The 19,581-nt window shown below is 38.3% G+C and overlaps 1 protein-coding gene across 1 annotated transcript in view; it reads left to right on the top strand.

Moving 5' to 3' along the window:
* MUSK (muscle associated receptor tyrosine kinase) overlaps positions 1–19,581 on the top strand; it is a 92,008-nt gene that overhangs the window by 24,060 nt on the left and 48,367 nt on the right. Inside the window, exons 2-7 of the mRNA XM_072154347.1 lie at positions 901–1,027; positions 5,339–5,490; positions 8,224–8,351; positions 9,587–9,728; positions 16,970–17,094; positions 18,132–18,291. Of these exons, the coding sequence (XP_072010448.1) occupies positions 901–1,027; positions 5,339–5,490; positions 8,224–8,351; positions 9,587–9,728; positions 16,970–17,094; positions 18,132–18,291 (834 nt within the window). The remainder of the gene's footprint in view (positions 1–900; positions 1,028–5,338; positions 5,491–8,223; positions 8,352–9,586; positions 9,729–16,969; positions 17,095–18,131; positions 18,292–19,581) is intronic.

The following is a 19,581-nucleotide window of genomic DNA, read 5'->3' as shown; positions in this document are numbered from 1 at the left end:
TTCTGTGAACTTCTCCGGACGGGTAAGTAAAGGTGCCCCAGTGTGTCTGCTTACAGAGTCCTCACCCACACTGTGTAATCTTACACTGACCATCACTGAGTGGTTGGAGCTAAGACAGCAGTAAAACTGAGTAAAATTGTTAAGTAAGTGGTTAGAAATTATCTTTATTGTGTAACTATCACTAGGGGATTACAATTTGAGAACTTTCTTTCATGGGCAAAACCCTTTAAAATAGTATCTTGCAAAATCAGTTCTGAACAGTGTACCTACAGTGTCACCATGTAAGTCCTTACATGCTCTGATTGTACATCTTTTACCGCATGCTACAAATGACACCTCCCCATTCTTTATTTCTTTAGGGTTATAAGGTTTTAATATGCTTTTAAAAATTATAACCTTTTGTACATTTTACCATATTCTGATACTAATAACTTTTTCATACCTTGGTATCTGGAGCTGTGTGATTTTTTTGCAGGACATGGTGATTTTTACGTTGATACCATTTGTGGGACTATGCAACCTTTTGACCACTTTTTATTTCAACGTTTGTGATGTTTATTGTTTATTTATTTTTGTATCAGTTTTAGCCAAAGTTTTAGCCAATTTGAAGTCACCTACAAACTCCAGGCTGTCATGGCTACGGATTGTTGCTCCCTGATGATGTTACAAGGAGCAACGATAACAATCAAGAAGGTGGCCCCCATCCGCCGCTGGCTCTTATTGCGGGTGTTAGCGATGGGTGTTTGCTGAAATATGTAGCAAATACCCTGTCTGTATGGAGAGGCCTGTAGCTATTTATTGTAGCTAAGGGATGTACTCTTTGGTGTTACTACTTTGCTGTTATTCAAGAATATTTACTGTGTTTGTGTATGTAATATTAATTATAATTTGTTCCTTTAGCTCCTTTCATCACTACTCCCCTTGAAACCCTTGATGCTCTAGTGGAAGATGTTGCCACCTTTATGTGTACAGTTGATTCATACCCTCAGTCGGAAATAATATGGACTCGCAATAACATTCCTATCAGGTCTGTATAATATTTTCTTGTATAATATAGAAACTTCAAAATTTGTTGATATATTATAGGTGCCTGCCTCCTCCACAAGCATTATAATCTGCTGAAAGCATATTGTAGAGAAATGCAATATAATTTAAAAAATACCTTTATTATTTCTGTTCATTATGCTGTTTCTGATTAATTCCCAGTTTGGACTGTATGGAAATAAGGCATTTGGTGCACCCAGACAACTCACTTGGACTGTGCTATTCCTGGCTTCATCACCGCCCTATTCTGATGAGCAGGATATAAGTATTGTCAGAATTACTGTGGTCAGTGCTCTGGGTGCTAAAGATACACCGAGGGTGCACCAATTGCTTCATTAACAAATAAAGTAAACGGGAAATGTCTTGGTAATGTCTTAATGGACACAAATAATAAATGTATGTTGGAAATCACAGTGCATTTCTCTACAACATGCTGCCAACAAATTGTAATGCTTACTTGAGGTGATAGACTCCCTCGCATAATAAAAAAAAGTGTTTTAATACAATGAGAGATATTTACTATGCCTTATCAGCCAGTTTTTGGGAGGGCTGTAGGGCAGGGGACAGTAGCTTAAACGCTTAAGTACTTTTGTCTGCGTAGTACTGCTTCACTGCTGAGTATATTGACTATTTGTGTACAGAACCCTGTACATAACTTGTGGACTCTGACAACAGTGTCAGGACCACTGCGAGAGATGATGTAAGCCAACACCTTGTAGAAGAGTCTAAGTGGCACATGGTTTTTACCAGAGTCCGCTGCAAAGCAGGAAGGACTTGCTGTGGTAGGGTACCACCAGGTTGCTCCAAAGGCCCGACTTTGCCCGCGGTGGTGGCCAAGGCATGGTGCAAAGTCGTGAGGCAGAATCGTGGTTGGGGACAGGCATGAGGTCAAGACAGGCAGCACAGGATCAATGTCAGAAACAAAGCAGGAGGTCAGGAAAAGCAGCATGGAGTCAAAGTCAGGAACGGAATCGGGGTCACAACGTGAAATCAGTAGACAAGCACTAGGCAATGAAACAAGCTTTCTCTGAAGCATATAGCAGAAAGATCCGTCGGGGAATGCAGGCTGTGGCTGAATTTTATAGAATTCCTGGAATTGGCCAGCACCAATAAGCGGTGCGCTGGCGCACATGCCATAGGGGCGGGGATGTGCGCACCAGGCTTCTGGATCTGGAACAGGAGTGTGGAGAGGTAAGGAAGTACTGAGGGGAGCTGGGGACTGGAGGGAGCCATGGTTGTGCTCGCGACCCGGGATGTGGGTGGTGGGGACATCCGTAACAAACAGACAGTCTTTTCTGTTGTCAAGTTCTCAGGTTCGATTGATCTTGCAGATGTATCCTCTCTGACAGCAGCCTTGAATTAATAAGCAATAAACTCAGACACAGCAGACAGAAAAGGAGGACTGAAGAGAAATTATACTTTAGAGGGATTATAGTGGTAGGAGTAATTTATTGCCTCCATGTAGAAGAGAAAAATCTTACTGAGTAGGAGAGTCCCCAATTGTATGAACCACAATGCAATAAATGAATTATTATACAAAGGAATGTAGGGAAAATTTTGCATTTTGCATAAGAGGGTGGAGCTTAAGGGCTAATTTGCGTGGGTCCCTGGCGTAAGTGCACCCCGTGTTTGGACTCCCAGTGGGAGGGGTTGAGAGGGGTGAGACATGTATAAGTGTACATTTTTATTAAAAGAGTTGGCCACTTTACCTCATGTTTTTTGTAATGTGCGTGTAAGTGTGGAGGGCACACATCTATTAATAGTTTTGCTAGTGGATCCTCATGTCTTTTACCTCATCAGCCAGACATGCCTGTCCATAAATGGCCACAGATTAAGGGTCATGTGATTTTATCTGTCCAGGATCAATTGCCCTGCTAGGACATTATGCTAGTATTAATGAATAGAAGATCAATTCCCTAGCGGGGCGATTGATCATGAACAGATAGCGATCACATGACCCTCCATCTGCAGCCATTTTACGCTCAGGAATGTTTGGCTGAGGAGATAAAAGACAGGAGGCTTCACATATCAAGAATGTGGTGCAGAACTTTTAATAGATGTATATGGGTAAATTACCTAATATCCTGCCCCCACACCTTACAAACCAAACATGTGTACAGTGGCCAACCCCTTTAAAGCTTGAATGTGTAAAGTCATGTACTCATTATTTTATAACATAACACAAGTATTAGAAATAATTAGTAATTTTACATTACAAATAGAACAGAAAAAGGTTTTGCAGGCATGCAACAAACAGCTTCACAGTGATGTAAGGTCTTCGCTGTATGCTCTAAGTGTCACTTAGGGTAACTGAGTCCTAATTCAATCCACCTTTACAAAAGCAAATGAATCTGCCAACTCTTCTATTTATAAGTATCCCAACAATAGACATTATGCTCATGGATTACTCTAAACAGCCGCTGGATTATTTATGTAATGGATGAATGTTTGGCATGCAATCTCCCGACTCTTGCACTCTGCATTATATTGCTATTAGCATATTAGCACTGATTTGTCATGGATCATATTTTGGATGATCCTGAAAATGTGAAGCTTTTAATGTTTTCTTTAGTGATTTCAAAATGTTTTGCAATGCTTTGCAGTCTTTAAAGTAGACATTTCTGGTGATGTAATGCCAAACATTGGCTCCACTTAACAATCCTGAGAATGGAAATGTGGAAAGAATAATAACTAGTTCCAAGGAAACCCAATTTTCAGATGAAATTAGCTCATGATTCTTTTTTGTAAAGAAAAAGAAACAGCATTGTCACTGATCTCAGTCAAGTTTAAAAAATATACTTGAAGCTTTATAGTCATGTCTTTAATAGGACCACAAATCCAAGGGTGACAATGGATCTGATGACTGAAACTAACTACAGCAAGAGCAAAAAAACATTTGTTAAGGATATGCTATTAAGGATTGTCTGATGTACAACCCATATTGGTTTGCAGGTTACCATCATTCCAGTAGTTGATGTGTACGAGGGCCTACATGGCTCATTTCATTTCATTACCACGGTACAATTGATAAATATTACGTACAGGTTGAGCTAGAAATACATGTCAACTTTGGTTGAACCCCTTTAACTTTTTGATTTAGAAACCATTACACATGCACTAGAATTGAGGCCACAATATATTTGCTTTCTAATTTGATCTTGGCTGTTAATCTTGAATATTGACTATACCTAAAATGAAGGAAGAAAATCTTTGAAATATCCAATTTAAGCAAGAATGGTTGAACCGATTTGCAAATAATAGTGGATAAAAATAATTTCTTACCCTGTTGGATAGTGTTGGAGGCTCTCCTAGGCTATCAAATAGCAAATAAAACATAGAGACAAAGTGTCACGAGACTTCATGGTTGATCAATTGTTTTTTGTAGTGATATAAAATTCGATAATGCAACACCATAATAATGTTGATAATGATGTCAGCTACAAAGATACAGATTGGATATATTTTAATGTTTACTGTGCATTTCGCTTCGTCCTCAAGCTTCTCTTAGAATGGAAAAAAATAATTCAAATAAGTTCATCAAACACATTTTTGGCACTTGTCATCACGTACATGTGTTTCCAATGAGTTTATCTAAATTGTGCTTGCACAGAACAGCTGAGCAGAACATTTTCCGTTTACTCACCTTCTACTTGTCAAAACAGTTGAGTAGAAGCGTCCATATCACTAGGAGCTGAGGGATGTGTATAAATGTGAAAACATCCTATCCTATTTTACCGCTTCTGAATATGATACAAAAATCAAGCACCACTTGTATATTACGGAAATCTGCAATGATAGAACTAACAGGAGAAAATAAATACAAATAGAAGATATCAAAAATTATGTGTATGATAGTACTTTTTTAATAACAAGAAACTTAAAAACATTGCAGTTCAGGTTTAGCGGACCTGAACTACAATGACTAGGATTCAGGCTGAACATTGTAGGCTCACCCCCATTGGTAACAACGTTAATGTTAATGTTAAAAAGTCATAGAGGATGTCACTGGATGCTAGTAGTGGTTATAAATAATTATTGATAGGATCACTTTGTTGTGTTCAAAACATAGAAAGAACAGAGATTTTAGTGTAGAAAATAAAAGTTATATCTTTTCTACAAAATGATATATTATTCAACACAATATACTGCCTCCTTATTACACTGCTGTTTTATAGTAACAGGACACCCTTTAAATATACAGTAGGTGCATTAATAACAAAATAATGAATTAAGAATAAAAGAAGAATGAACATCTTCAATGTGTTAACCATCAGCATTTACACTATATCTACAGGTTATTTGATACACGTTACAGCATTCGTGAAAATGGGCAGCTCTTGACCATTCTCAGTGTGGAGGAAGGTGATGATGGTGTTTACTGTTGTCTGGCTAAAAATGGCATTGGAGATCCAGCAAAAAGCTGTGGAGCTTTGCAAGTGAAAATGAGTAAGTGTCAATGATAATAAAAATGAGTTTAGTCTGTGCCAACAGTTGTTCACTCCTTAAAACCCGATTAGCAAGACTGTCAGCCCTTGACTGCTTCAAAGTATCTAAGATTGATCCAGCTCTACAAATGTGTGCATCAAGCGATAATGGATTTTCTCTATTTCATTTCTAGCCTAGATTTCTCAAGTTGCAGATTGTTTAGCAGAAATAATGAAAATGCTTAATAAATGTTTAATTTCATGAATTAGATATAAGTATGCAGAAGAGATTATACATTTATTACATTAAAAAGTCTCCTTAATTGTAGTTATTTTAAAATGGGCACAAACATGAAGTATATCATATCAATAATTTTTAAAGCTCAGATATGGAAATTGAAAAAATAATCATTTGGTAAAAAAAATTAAGGGGAAATAATGTATTTATTGCCACATTCTGACACCGCTGTAAATTTTTGAGGGTCAAACTGCAATTTTGATCTATACCATTTCAGGGAACTGTACAACCTTTTTTAGCACTTTTATTCAAATGTTTATGGCTAGCAAAATGTAGAAAATGTTGCATTTTATTATTGCATAGGAATAAATGTATTAATTTATATAAATATAAGCAAACGTTGCACAAAATTCAGAAGTAAGATTACAGCAAACACGAGATAAGAAAGCATTACTACTGAGATCTTAACAGAATAGCAATGAAGAAATGAGAAATTCCTGGTAATCTTCTATAGGGGAGTACTCTTACAAATGACATGCCATTGCATAAAAGGTTAAACAATTAAAGCATTAATAATTTACAAGGCAAATGTTGTGATCACCTAGAGAGTGATCACCGCCTCAAGTCAGTTTGTCTCAAGTCAATATCTCTGATACATACATAGAAAAAGATCAGCAGGCATAATACCTAGAATTCCTTTCTAACATACTCCCACTAACATTATGGGACCACTGTTATCAAGGAAAACCAAGAAGCAGCATGAATACATATATGACATGAGCACACAAAGAATTTTTGTCAGCACTTCTGCACATATTTTGATCTGGCACAACTTAAAGGACTCCTGTCATCAGGTCTCTGAACTATTTCTGTCATCACTACCTGTTAGATCAGCTCACATGGATTTCATCCCAGGCTTTATCTAGTCATTTCATACATTAATAATTCTAAAATCATCTTTTATTTATTATGTAAATGAACCTGAGCACATGGTATGTGTAGTGTATAGTAAAGCATTGCTAGTGATTGTGCTTTATCTGCTGCCTGTGAGAGACACAGACATCAGCTACACAAGTAGTGTATAGGAGTAACAACTATGCGTATATGAGTATCTCATACACACATAGGTGGAACCACTAGCACCAGGAAGCACATAGAGGAGCCAGCACAAGGAGTGTCACATCACTATACAGACTGTCAGGCATGTGTATAGGAGTATCTCATACACACACAGGCTGCAGGGGTGTGGCCCCCAGCACAAGGAAGTACATAGAGGAGCCAGCACCAGGAGAGTCACATCCTTATTCAGGCTGTCAGTCATTTGTATAGGAGTATCGCCTATACACACAGACTGGAGGGGTGTGGGTCACCAGAAACAGAAAGCACATAGAGGAGCTAGCACCAGAAGTGTCACATCATTATACAGGCTGCCAGTCATTTGTATAAAAGTATTTCATACACACACAGGCTGTAGGGGGTGTGGCCTCCAGCACCAGGAAGAACATAGAGGCAGCTAGCACCAGGAGTGTCACATCATTATACAGACTGTCAGTTAAGCACTGGGTGGTGTGGCTGTGCCTCACACTCATCAATAAGCTGAATGAACACGAGAATGACTCAATGGATCTCAGGTCATTTGCATACAACTTTAAGACCTGATTGTTTAAGTTTACAGGTATGCAGAGGGACAATGAATGGATAGGGGCAAAGGGTTCTAATGCCACGAACAAATATTTCGTTTTGGGTGGTTAATGTGCCTGACAGGTTCTCTTTAAGCCTACTAAAATGATGAAGGAAATCTCAATAACATACAAACTGACTACTAATTCAATGAAAGAGGGGCTTTCATAACCCTCCTCTTCTAACAAATGCTGGAGATGTCATTCTGCTTTGAGGTCCATTATACATGTATTTTGGGAGTGCCCTTTATTTTTGGTTCAGTTGGGAAAGAGATTTTGACTGATTCACTCATCAAGTTATCCCAGCCTCTGGCACCACTTCGTGTGAGCTTACTGATTTCTCTCCTAGCAATAGAACTCTAATGTTTCATATTACAACCATAGAGATGACATTGATTGCAAGACTGTGGAAGTCTAGAAAATACCCTTATTGTAAAAGATGGCAAATTGTTTACTATGGCAATCTGTCATACTCTTTGTGTTCTTCTGAGATATCACCTATTAGGAAGGGGTGGATGAACATCCCATTCTACCAGGCAATCGTGCTTTGGGCTTTTGTTGAATCTGATTATCTTGAAGTGGTAACCCACAAGAACTTTTTTGGTTTTGTTTATCACAGTAAGGTTCTTTTATCCTTTGAATGTTTGCTATATTATGTAAAATGTGGGAAATCTCAGCTTTATTTATATAATGTGTATTGATTGTATTAGATGTATGTTTTTCACTGTACCAATGTTTAGCTCAATAAAGTTTGCATTTAGAAAGGTTCTGCGGGCTTCCAATAATCTGTCCATTACATGTTATATATAATATTTACTGTTTTTATTTATGTTTTTAGAGCCTAAAATTACCCGCCCACCAATAAATGTTAAGCTTATTGAAGGAGTAAAAGCAGTTCTACCTTGTAATAACCTGGGAAATCCAAAGCCATCTGTTTCATGGATAAAAGGAGAAAATACTGTTAAGGTAAAAAATAGAATTTAAAGATTTGTTTCATGAAAAACTGTTAAGTTATTAAATAATTGATTAATATTTTACTTTATTTTAAGCTCAGGGTCACATTTGGCAAAATACTGTGTAAAGTATCAGTTTATAATCTTTCTATGCAGGTGAAATTGCTGGAAATTATAATTATTCACACACTGTCATAGCTGGTTATCAAGAAAGGAAGGTAAAGTAGTTTATTGTTGTAGGTACCAGGTGAATAAAACCGTGTACCTTAGGCCACATATAAATAAGGCTAAGTTTACAGCAGTGCTGAGATTTCTGTTGTGACAAGAGCAGTACAATTAAAATCAAAAATATTATTAAAACTGTATTATGTAAACAGAGTGATAGTGGTTTACACCGTAAAGATACCCTTAAAGTGTCTATACCTTTAACTACTTATTATAATCTCAAATTGCTCAGATTATCAGATTATTCACCCAACCACTACTAGAAAATATTTTGTATATGTCTGCCAAATTAAAGGGGTTGTCAGTAATGGGAGGGGTTTTTAATTCTAAAAAAGTTAAACAATTGCAATTTTTCATTGGGGAGTGGCTGGGAATAACATTCCTGCTCCATGCGCTAATAAGACCATGCAGATGTTCACTTTGAATGTTCATATGGTGTTCCTTAGTGTTGAATGTGCACTCTCCCCCTTAGGCTCTATAAGATTGCATTGTAACTACCAAACTTGTTTCCTGTGTTCAGTTCACTGGCTAAGTCCAAGTTATTGTATTAGAATAAATAATAATTCCTTTATTTACATAGTGCACACAGATTATGCAGCACTACACAAAGCTTGCCAATTCAGTCACTGTCCTCAATGAGGTTCACAATCCTGTCCTCAATGGGGTTCACAATCTTATCAACCTACCAGTATGTTTTGGAGTGTGGGAGGAAACCAGAGGACCCGGAGGAAACTCACACAAATTATTCTCAAGTGGGGCCCCAGAGATTTGAAAGTTAATATGAAAGATCCTAATTAGGAGTAGCACTTCCCTTATACATAGTAATTAAACAGGACCAGTTACTAGGTACAAATGCTAAATGACTTGGCTTCTTGAAAGCCCCATGTGTCTCTGATGAATTGTTTTTTTTCATTCTGCCTTCCAGTTCTAAACGTTTTGTGTCGGGAGCCTGTATGTGTAGAAGCCCATACTATCCAAGGGGATGGTAGAATAATTGTATCATAATTTTTGCTTTATTGGCAGGAGAATGCCCGTATCTCCATTCTAGATTCTGGAAGCCTGAGAATTCAAAAAGTACAAAGAGAAGATGTTGGTCAATACCGATGCATAGCTAAGAATAGCCTTGGAACAGCAATTTCCAAACCTGCACTGCTGGAAGTGGAAGGTAACAATTACTTTGTTATTCATGCAAAAATATAAGACTGCTGTCTATATGTCAGAGAAATTGGATAGGTTGATTATATGACAATTTCTTTATCGCATCATAAACCCTATGTTGATTTTGATGAATTTGTAGTTTCTCATTCCTTCCTATTAGCTTTTATCCAGAACCTGACTTAAAGGAAATCTACCACCACATTTAGGAGTGGTAGACTGTCCCCAAACAGATGCTCGTTACCTTAGGGGTGATGGAGACCGCCTGTTGGCATGCTCCGGGCCGTCTTCTTTACTGAAATATGTAGTTATAAACGTTATACAAATGAGCTGAAGTTGCTCAACTCTAGGCTATCTGAGCACCTCCTCGCTCCATCAGAAAATAATTTATTCATGCCCCCTCGCTGATATTCATCCATGCGAGGGAAAAAAGTGCAGCTGCGCATATGCGAGATTAACAGACCGCCGTGTGACATCACCAGCTGTCTGCAGCGATTTCCGCTGGCAACGTGGATGAATAACAATGAGGGGGAATGCATGAGTTATATTCCCAAGCCAAAGGCCCCGAGCACCCACCCATACTGCCTATATGAAGATATACCATTGAGAGAGACAAATCCATAATTCTATGACCTATTACATAGCAACCAATGAGGAGTCCTTGTTTATCCAACAGCTATAATGTTATGGACCTCTGCATTACTAGATGATAGATGGCATATTGATAGTATACAGGATGCCCCCACTAATTCCAGGGTTGTGGTGTAAGTAGTCACATATTATATGCCCAAGAATTAAGAAGTTTACTACTTGCTGAGTCATTGATAATTCTCTAGAAATTAACTGACACTAAGACTTGACACTGCTGTACCACGGTATTAACGCCAAAAGATTGAAGAGTTGTGTGTGTTATTTCTATGTTCTGCAGGAAACCCTTTGGCAGTTCCTACAAATGTACATCTGCTAAATTGTCCCTGCATGCAACAACATTGTCAACATTTACCATCAAAATAGATACCTGACTTCACAGACATTATAGTTAATATGTAAATGCCTAGGAATCAATAAGGGTCAGACAGTAGGTGTTCTCCTTAAGGAGACATTGCCAATTAAGGCCACCTTAAAGGCGTGTGGAGACTTAAAGCCATAGATGCTCCACTAGGGAATTCTGGGAAGAATACAAATAAGTTTTCCAAGGTGTTAAATGGAAAACAATACCTCCTTTTGCTACCTTGAAAGGCAGCCCCCTTAACATCAAGTATGACCTACAAGAAGTCTAAAAACATGATGTGGGATTAAGCCAAACCAGTATATCTATTCCATAAGGAACAGACTCCCAACTGTAGACAGCACTGTTTTGACCTGGTTAGGTTCTCATCAGTACAGCGTAGGGAACTGATTTGGCTGTGTGAGAGGCTATTGACTAGTGGAGCATCTATGGCTTTAAGTCTCCACATGCCTATAAGGTGGCCTTAATTGGCAATGTCTCCTTAAGGAGAACACCTACAGTCTGACCCTAGTCAATAGCCTCTCACACAGCCAAATCAGTTCCCTACTCTGTACTGAGGAGTCCCAACCAGGTGGAAACAGTGCTGTCTACAGTTGGGAGTCTGTTCCTTATGGAATAGATAAACTGGTTTGGCTTAATCCCACATCATATTTTTAGACTTCTTGTAGGTCATACTTGATGTTAAGATTTCTGCCTTTCAAGATAGCAAAAGGAGGTATTGTTTTCCATTTAACACCTCTGAAAACTTATTTGCATTCTTTCTAGGAATCAATAACTAAGAGAAAAATCTAAAGATCTTTGAATTCACTGGAGGTCCTGCACAGATCACCCACACATTCATTCTGATCCACCTTTGCAACAACCATGTAAGGAGAGCAGATGAGTCTTGCTGCATTGAGATCTGTTTACATTGACCCAAGATTGCCAAGGCTAATAAAATCGCTTTGTTAAAGCTCTGAATGATCTTTGTCTATCGTTTTTGGTTTCACAAAATTTCTTATTTCTGTCACAGATTTTTAGTTTCTCGTTCCAAAATGTCTTGAAAGCATGGAGGTGTAGAGACTGTTTTCAATACTGTCTTTCTCTTTCTAGGAAGATATGCTATCTGTTTGTCTGAGTGAGAAAAAAAACAAAGCAACACTTATGTGTAGTTTTCTGATGATGTTCTAAGTTTCTATGTTTGCAGTTGTGATTGCCAGCTTTGCTAATATTTGTAATTGATACATTCATTGGCTTTGTGTTAAAAGCTCATATAAACATAACTTTTGATCTCTGCACACACGTTTAAGACCTACTACATACAGTTGTATCTAAATTATGTCATGTCCTATCAGGCATTGTACCAAAGCATATAGACTCTGTAACACTGTCATGTACACAAGAACTATACATCATCACATAGAGAGCTTCACTGTAACGCTCCATTGTAAAGAGATACACAGACCCATCATGACTCCATACCAGCTATGTGCTCATGGTTCTGCTATATACACGGTTACCTCATCATGCCAATACTAAATGGACTGTCCAGTTTCAGCAAAGAAATGTTATATAATTTCCCAATATACTTTCTGAATCAATTCCTCTTGGTTTTTTATATCTGCTGTTTACTTAAGACACAATACTGTAAGATAAAAAAAATATGTTCATGGAAAGATTTCCACTGGAGGTAAACATAGAAATTTTCAATACAATGACAGCAAGCAAATCTAAATTGTGAGGAATTGGTGCAAAAATTAAGTCGGAAAATTGTGCAACTTTTCATTATACAAACCATAACATTTATTTTCTAAAACTGGGAAATCCCTTTATGTTATTGTTGTTTAGATGATGATTAGAGGAAGTGATTTCAAGCCTGGTAGCCATATGGACCTCATAGTTTGCACTAATAAACTGGTATGAGTTATGATAGGGTTGCAATGGTTGCAGGTCAAGAGTTAGTGGATTTAGTGGTTGATCTGTTATCTGTCTGTGTGTGGCTACTCAAATGCTATGGTAAGGGTTTTGTTACCATAATTAGTAATTGAATTAGTTTCACAGTAAGTGGTTGTGCTTACCCACATTACAGTAAAGTTTAGGCTTTATGTATGTGTACCTAGAGGCCTGTGTACTTACCTGCGAATAGAATCTTTCTCCCAGCCATCACATGGCTTTTAACCATTACATGGAAAATCTTAGCCATGATATAGTTGCTATTTGGAACATCTCTAATCAGGATGGACAAATACAAAGCATGGCATTTTCTACGTATTATGCAGCTTTCTATCATTTTTTTCCTAAGCAACCTGTTCCACTCCGTTTGCACAGGAATGTTCTGATCATAGTGATAATGTGTTCTCTCTTATGTAAGCTTTACAACTGAATAACTAAATTCATCATGTCTTCTCCAGAAAAAATCAGTATATTCATTTACTTGTTGGATTTATGAGCATAATGTAGCATTTTCCTGCCTGCATGCAATCAGCTTCAAGACTGAAAAAAGAGGTCAAGTGGTGCGCTGATATTCACAGCCAAAATCATTACTGTGAGTCTGACATTTCATGGGAGAATAAAGTTTCACTAAAGGTAGAACGGAAAGAGACAGTAGATGCCACTCTGCCCTGGAATGACATGACCTTCCGTTTTGCTTTGGAATGTTTGCTGAATATAGCCCATAGGCCTATATTTGTTCTGAATATAGAATTGAGTTTGACTAGAAATTGATCCATACCGTGTCTCCGGATACTAACTATCTACTTTCACTTTTGTCCTTGCTGCTTTAAAAAAAGTATTTTAGTGAAGGAGCACAAATAATTATTTCATTATTTATTTCTAGGGAAAGGGGGATCATTCTTTTACATATAATATATATATAACTTTTTTTCTTCTTTGTTTCATAAATACTGTGGTGTCTGATTGCTCATGCAATAAACTACAATACAAATGTATTAAAGTATATTGTGAATATGCTCATCATCTCCAGCCTGCCTCTGATCGTCAGTTTTGTTGCTGGGTTTGACAGGTTTGTTATGAAAAACATCACATACCTCCTTGGGACCCTCCAACCTGCCTCTGATCATCAGTTTTGTGCTGGGTTTGAACCATATTTTACATTCAATGCCAATATGACAACTAATTTGGCATTTTTCCATGATAATATTTTCACACAGATCCACAACAGATCACTATAATAGTTGTCCATGAAAGATCTTAGATTTATCATGCAGGTGGCGAGTGATCAAGAGCAACCACTACCACGAACAATAACTCCGATATAAATATAGCAAGAAAAACACAATAAATTTGACCTGGAACTCAAACAGAATTCTTTGTAAAACAGCAACCAAAGTACAGGGCCAGTAAAGTCTTTTTACAAATTCATGACTACCAGACTGCAAACCTTGCATGAACCCCTGTCTGTCATAGCGCTCCCCAATCCAAAGAAAACACTTTCCCTCAAGGATAGAAGAAAGCTTTATGCAAAGTTTAAAAAATGCTGTAATCTCTGAAAAATAACATTTGGCAATCTCAAAGCATATTAATATGTCTATATACTATAATGCAACAGCTGGTTCTTATTCAATCTGTAACTTTTCTCATACACCCAATAATCTTATTAATTCCATCATGAATATTAATATTCAATCAAAAAGCATATTATGGTTCTCATCACCAATCATCAAGGTCTACAAACAGAGACATAATTTGTAGCTATTGGGATCCAGTACAAAACCAGTACAAGGTCCGTGACTATAATATACCATATATCGTTCTAGTCTCTTTGTAGTGGAAATTGACACCTTATGTGTCGCTCTAGGCTCCTGGACGCAGTGGTGACTGCACAATCTGAACCCCTTGAAATTACACTCCTATCTACAAACATTTTTCAGGATTATATGAGATACGAAATTAAATGCCATCTTTTCTATTCACTACAAATCAGTTAGGAGCACAATAGGCAATAAACCCAGACCCAGAGTGTCAATTATTTATACACCGGAGGTGACAGGTGGCGACACATATTAACAGAAGTGCCGAGAAAGCAGAGTATAAGCTCTTCATTATTTTTAAATAAAATGTATATATCAGGCCAACAGCTTCAATACCAGTAACCCAGGAAGTTGTGTTCGAAAAGGATTCCATCTTATCCCCTTGTGAAGCTTAGCACAGTCTTAAACTTCACTCAGTCCTTCAGGAAAATGATCCACTACCAGAGGCGTAACAACAGTGGTAGCAGACATAGGAACCGCTATGGGGCCCACAGTGTCTGGGTCCCCAGCATACGACCTGACACACTAAAGAGTGGAGGATGTGCATTATATCCATATATACAAATATGTATCCATATATACAAATATGTACAATTTTTAAGTGGGAAGGGGGGCCCCATGCCGAAGCCTGCTATGGGGCCCTGCCACTCCTAGTTACGTCACTGTCCACTACTTTAAAATTCAGACAGCAAAGCAATGCTTCCAAACTTTGTTAAACTTCCTCTGAAAGTAAGTGAAATCATGCTCTCTGTTAAATCTGTGAACAAATAACCTATTTGAATGGATCGCTTACACATTGATATAAACAATTATATCCCCCCTTATTGTGCTTTATTCTAAACTAATGACTCTAGTAAAATACAGAAGGATTATTGACCCACTAATTGTAAATGGGTACATGTAATGCTGGCTCCCAATAAATATAAATGTCCTCCCATGTCCCATAAAAATATGTTTTTTTATGGAGTAATCTCAGTTGCATATTCACGATTCAGATGCACCTGAGCATTATCGTTTATTATCGACTACTGCGTAATACTTCTCCATCGTAAATAGGATGTTTTTTATTGTTCTATTGTTCTATGTTGCTCTATGTTGCACGGCCTGATACCTCTGGATCCCAAGGCCTCTCTGCTTACTCAACTTGGATGGAATATTTATATTTGAAACATCATTGCTTGAAATTGTTTTGCATATTTTTTGCCTGTTGAGCTACTGATTACTTAAGTTGCTTCCTGAAAAAGTAAAATAATTTTAAATGCATTATTTATAAACATTGAACATAATCTGCCCAGTGTATCCAGTGGGAAGACAACAGTATGGAGCAAAGACAGAGAGTGTTCATACAAGAACAGTTGTTATAGAAATATTTGAGACTTCTCATATACAGGTTATAAACGTGTTTATATGGACAGTTTACACGTGTTACAAAATGTAATATGTTCATTGTCTTTGGCACTCAAAAGGTAAAGGAGGAACCCTTATCTTCTGGGAAGGGGTGGTGTAGATCCTCACATTGACTGAGTGGCTGATTTCAATTATGACAACACTCCAGATGTTTTCTTTATGTACCTTGCAGGAAATGACTTTGGACAGATACATACAACACCAAGTGACCTCATAGGACAAGTAACAAGGGCTTAGCTCATATTGGCTACAATGATGTACATGAGAATTTATGAGCATTTATGAGCTTATTCCTTTTATTTGTGATTTTATTTTAGCTTAACAATGAAATATATAATACTAACTACAGTTAATTGTGAAATGATAAGGACTGATGAAAAAGTGACTGAGATCCAGAAAAAGTGAATTCCAGATGATCCATGAATGTCAGAATGATATTTAAAGAGGACCTGTCACTCCCAAAAAATACCCCCACCAAATATTTTCCCCCTAATCCTCTCCGCAGCCCATTTATATTTATTCAATTTTTATTAAAATTTTTGTGTGCATACTTTGTTTTATTCAATCCGACCTCTTACCAAATAAAAGGACAGATCCTCGTACGGGTCCACTGGCAGTCCCTGCGATGCGGTGCACTGACTGCGACGGCCGGGTCGAACTGACAGTGGCTGCGCTTATTTACAGAACCGGTGGAATGTTCGGCCAGCGCTGTCAATTCAGCTGGAACTGTCAGTGTGCCGCATCGCAGAGAGCCGGCAGCGATTGCACAACATATGCGGTGCTGCCGGCTATTCTTACAGGTCCCCGACTGAAAAGGGCGTGGAAGGGGTGTGTCGTCCGCCCCCCTCATGAATACGGGCGATAGCCAGGAGACCTATAGGAGGATCCGACCTCTTATTTGTTAAGAGGTCGGATCAATTAAAACAAAGTATGCACACAAAAATTATAATAAAAATGTAATAAATATAAAGGGGCTGGGGAGATGATTAGGGGGAACATATATGGTGGGGGTATTTTTCGGGGTTGACAGGTCCTCTTTAAGGAGGCACATCAGATGTGACTGGTGAACCATTCTTTTTTTTTTAGTGCTTGCAAGGATCATAAAAGCTCCAGAATCACAGAATGTAACATTTGGCTCAGAAGTGTCTCTAAGGTGTACAGCGTCCGGAATTCCAGTTCCTTCTATCAGGTGGTTTGAAAACGGGAAAGCGGTGAGCATATTTTCTTTACCCGGGCCTGCTTTAAAATATACATTTACAAATGTATATTTTGTAAAGGATTCCAGTTTCTCATAAAAGAAATTCAAAACACAAACACTGGCTGCAGACACATACAGGATGGAAGTCTTGTCATAGAATATCTTAAAATCATGTTGCTTTGAAAGACTGGTCATCTCATGATATAAATCAAGATTTGTGGAGCCAAGAGGAAAGATAAAGGGGGACACCTCTGATATATACCACCGACATGGATAAAAATGTAATTTCCAATGATAAAAAATGTTTAACACTCATGTACTATTGTTGTCACAAAGGTCAATAATGGAGGAACATATTCAGGGAAAACTAATGTGTGACCCCCCGTACCATAGAACGCCCGGGAGAGGGCGGTCCCCTGTGACTCAGTCCCCTTACGCTGATTTCTGTGTTTGTTTGTCAGTCTTGTTTTGTGTCTGCAGGAAGAAGTGACATAAAGAAGAAAAGGGCTCCTACTTACTGGCCACTGCTTGGGGTGGGGCTAGTAAGTAGGTATGTGACAGCTTGGGGCACTCCGCTAAGGGCTCAATGTCCTGTCTGTCTTCTTGAGTTCTCTTGCCACCCCCTTTCATTAGCTTAACATGTAATATTAAAATGTTTTTTTTCAATGCAGCATAAATATATTCTTACACACTGGTTTAAGAAGTAATGGGTAACCATGTGATAAAGTACAATGACCATATAGAAAATGAGGTGTTAATGAGACAAATCATTTGCAGTGTAGAATATATACTGGTAGATAGACATGTATACATCACATACACATACATCTTACTCCATAGTTACAGATTTGCTAAAGTCTTAACCAAGATCTATGAAGTTGCTCATTAAAGCAAATCTATAATAATATTCCATTGCTGAATTGCAAACCAGTATAAATTCAAATGTTAAATTCTCCTGTGTACATGCTAATTCTTCTGTAAAGTGCTCTTACATGAACAATGATAAGAAGTAAAACATGGCAAGTTACTGTGTAATTTTTTTTTAATCAGGTTTCGCCAGAATCTGTTGATGAAAACATCAAAGATGGGGTAATTTTTTCTAAATTGCACATTGTTGCAACCAGACCGGGCTTGTTTACGTGTATGGCAGATAACAAACACAGCGGAAGTTTTGGCACAGCAAAAGCTGCAGCTACTATTAGCATATCAGGTTTGTAAGAAAACTATTATCTGTATACTTAGCCACAAAATTCGGTACAGAGTTTATTCTGATCTGAACAATGTTGGGAGAAAAAACAGAACTGGACCACACATCCACACATCATACAATGATCTATTTCCCGCTAGGCTACATTTACAAAACAAAGTTGAGGTTTTTAGTTACATTTTCAGCCCACTAACCACTTCACAGTGACCTCGTTCTAGTGGGTCCCTATGCTATGAGGTGCGGCATCACATGGCATCTACCACTGGTGCCACACAGCACCAGCAGTGACCAAGACCCAGTTGCCCCCCAGCACCCATGGCCATGGGCGCACCACAGAAGCAGCAGACACCATGAAACACTACACCATGTAAACAGGTCTTGAATGCTCACTATTCAATGTGGTCGAATGGGGTGGAGTGCTGGTACCAGGCAAAAAATCTAAATAAATAAGGGGATAGTATAGTACTAAACCAACATTGGGAAAGAAAATGACTGGACCGCACATCCAACATTAGACAATGATCTATTTCCCACTAGGCTACATTTACAAAACAATCTTGTTAATTACATTTTGTAACTTGTTCTAGTTGGTCCCGACGCATGATTTCAGGTGGCTATCTTTTCGGTTCTATAGCCAATGTTTTTGGCGTCCTATTAAAAAGAAAAATTTCATCTTTCAGGTACCAGAATTGTTTATGTGTGAGTTAATGAACCAGAGACACAAAAGCATTAAAGAAATAGTCAGGAATTGAATCTTTATCTGGTTGCATTTCCAACTTTGTAATTACCTATACCTCTGGTTCTGTAGCTCCTATAACCACCAGTAGAGATGAGCGAACATACTCGTCCGAGCTTGATGCTCGTTCGAGCATTAGCGTACTCGAAACTGCTCGTTGCTCGGACGAATACTTCGCCCGCTCGAGAAAATGGCAGCTCCCGCCGTTTTGCTTTTTGGCGGCCAGAAACAGAGCCAATCACAAGCCAGGAGACTCTGCACTCCACCCAGCATGACGTGGTACCCTTACACGTCGATAGCAGTGGTTGGCTGGCCAGATCAGGTGACCCTGGAATAGACTAGCCCCTGCCTGCGCTGCTCGGATCATTCTGTGTCTGGATGCCGCTAGGGAGAGAGCTGCTGCTGGTCAGGGAAAGCGTTAGGCTGTTCAATTAGAATAGTGTTAGGCAGGAGTGATTCTACAAGAACCCAACAGCCCTTCTTAGGGCTACAATAACGTTATACTTTTTTTTTTTTATTTGCAGCTAGTACCATATTGTGAGGAATTTGCAGGGGGA

Source organism: Engystomops pustulosus, chromosome 1 (genome assembly GCF_040894005.1).
Source record: "Engystomops pustulosus chromosome 1, aEngPut4.maternal, whole genome shotgun sequence".
Classification (NCBI taxonomy): domain Eukaryota; kingdom Metazoa; phylum Chordata; class Amphibia; order Anura; family Leptodactylidae; genus Engystomops; species Engystomops pustulosus.
Note: the sequence above shows the minus strand (reverse complement) of the source record. Positions and strands in the feature narration are given on the sequence as shown.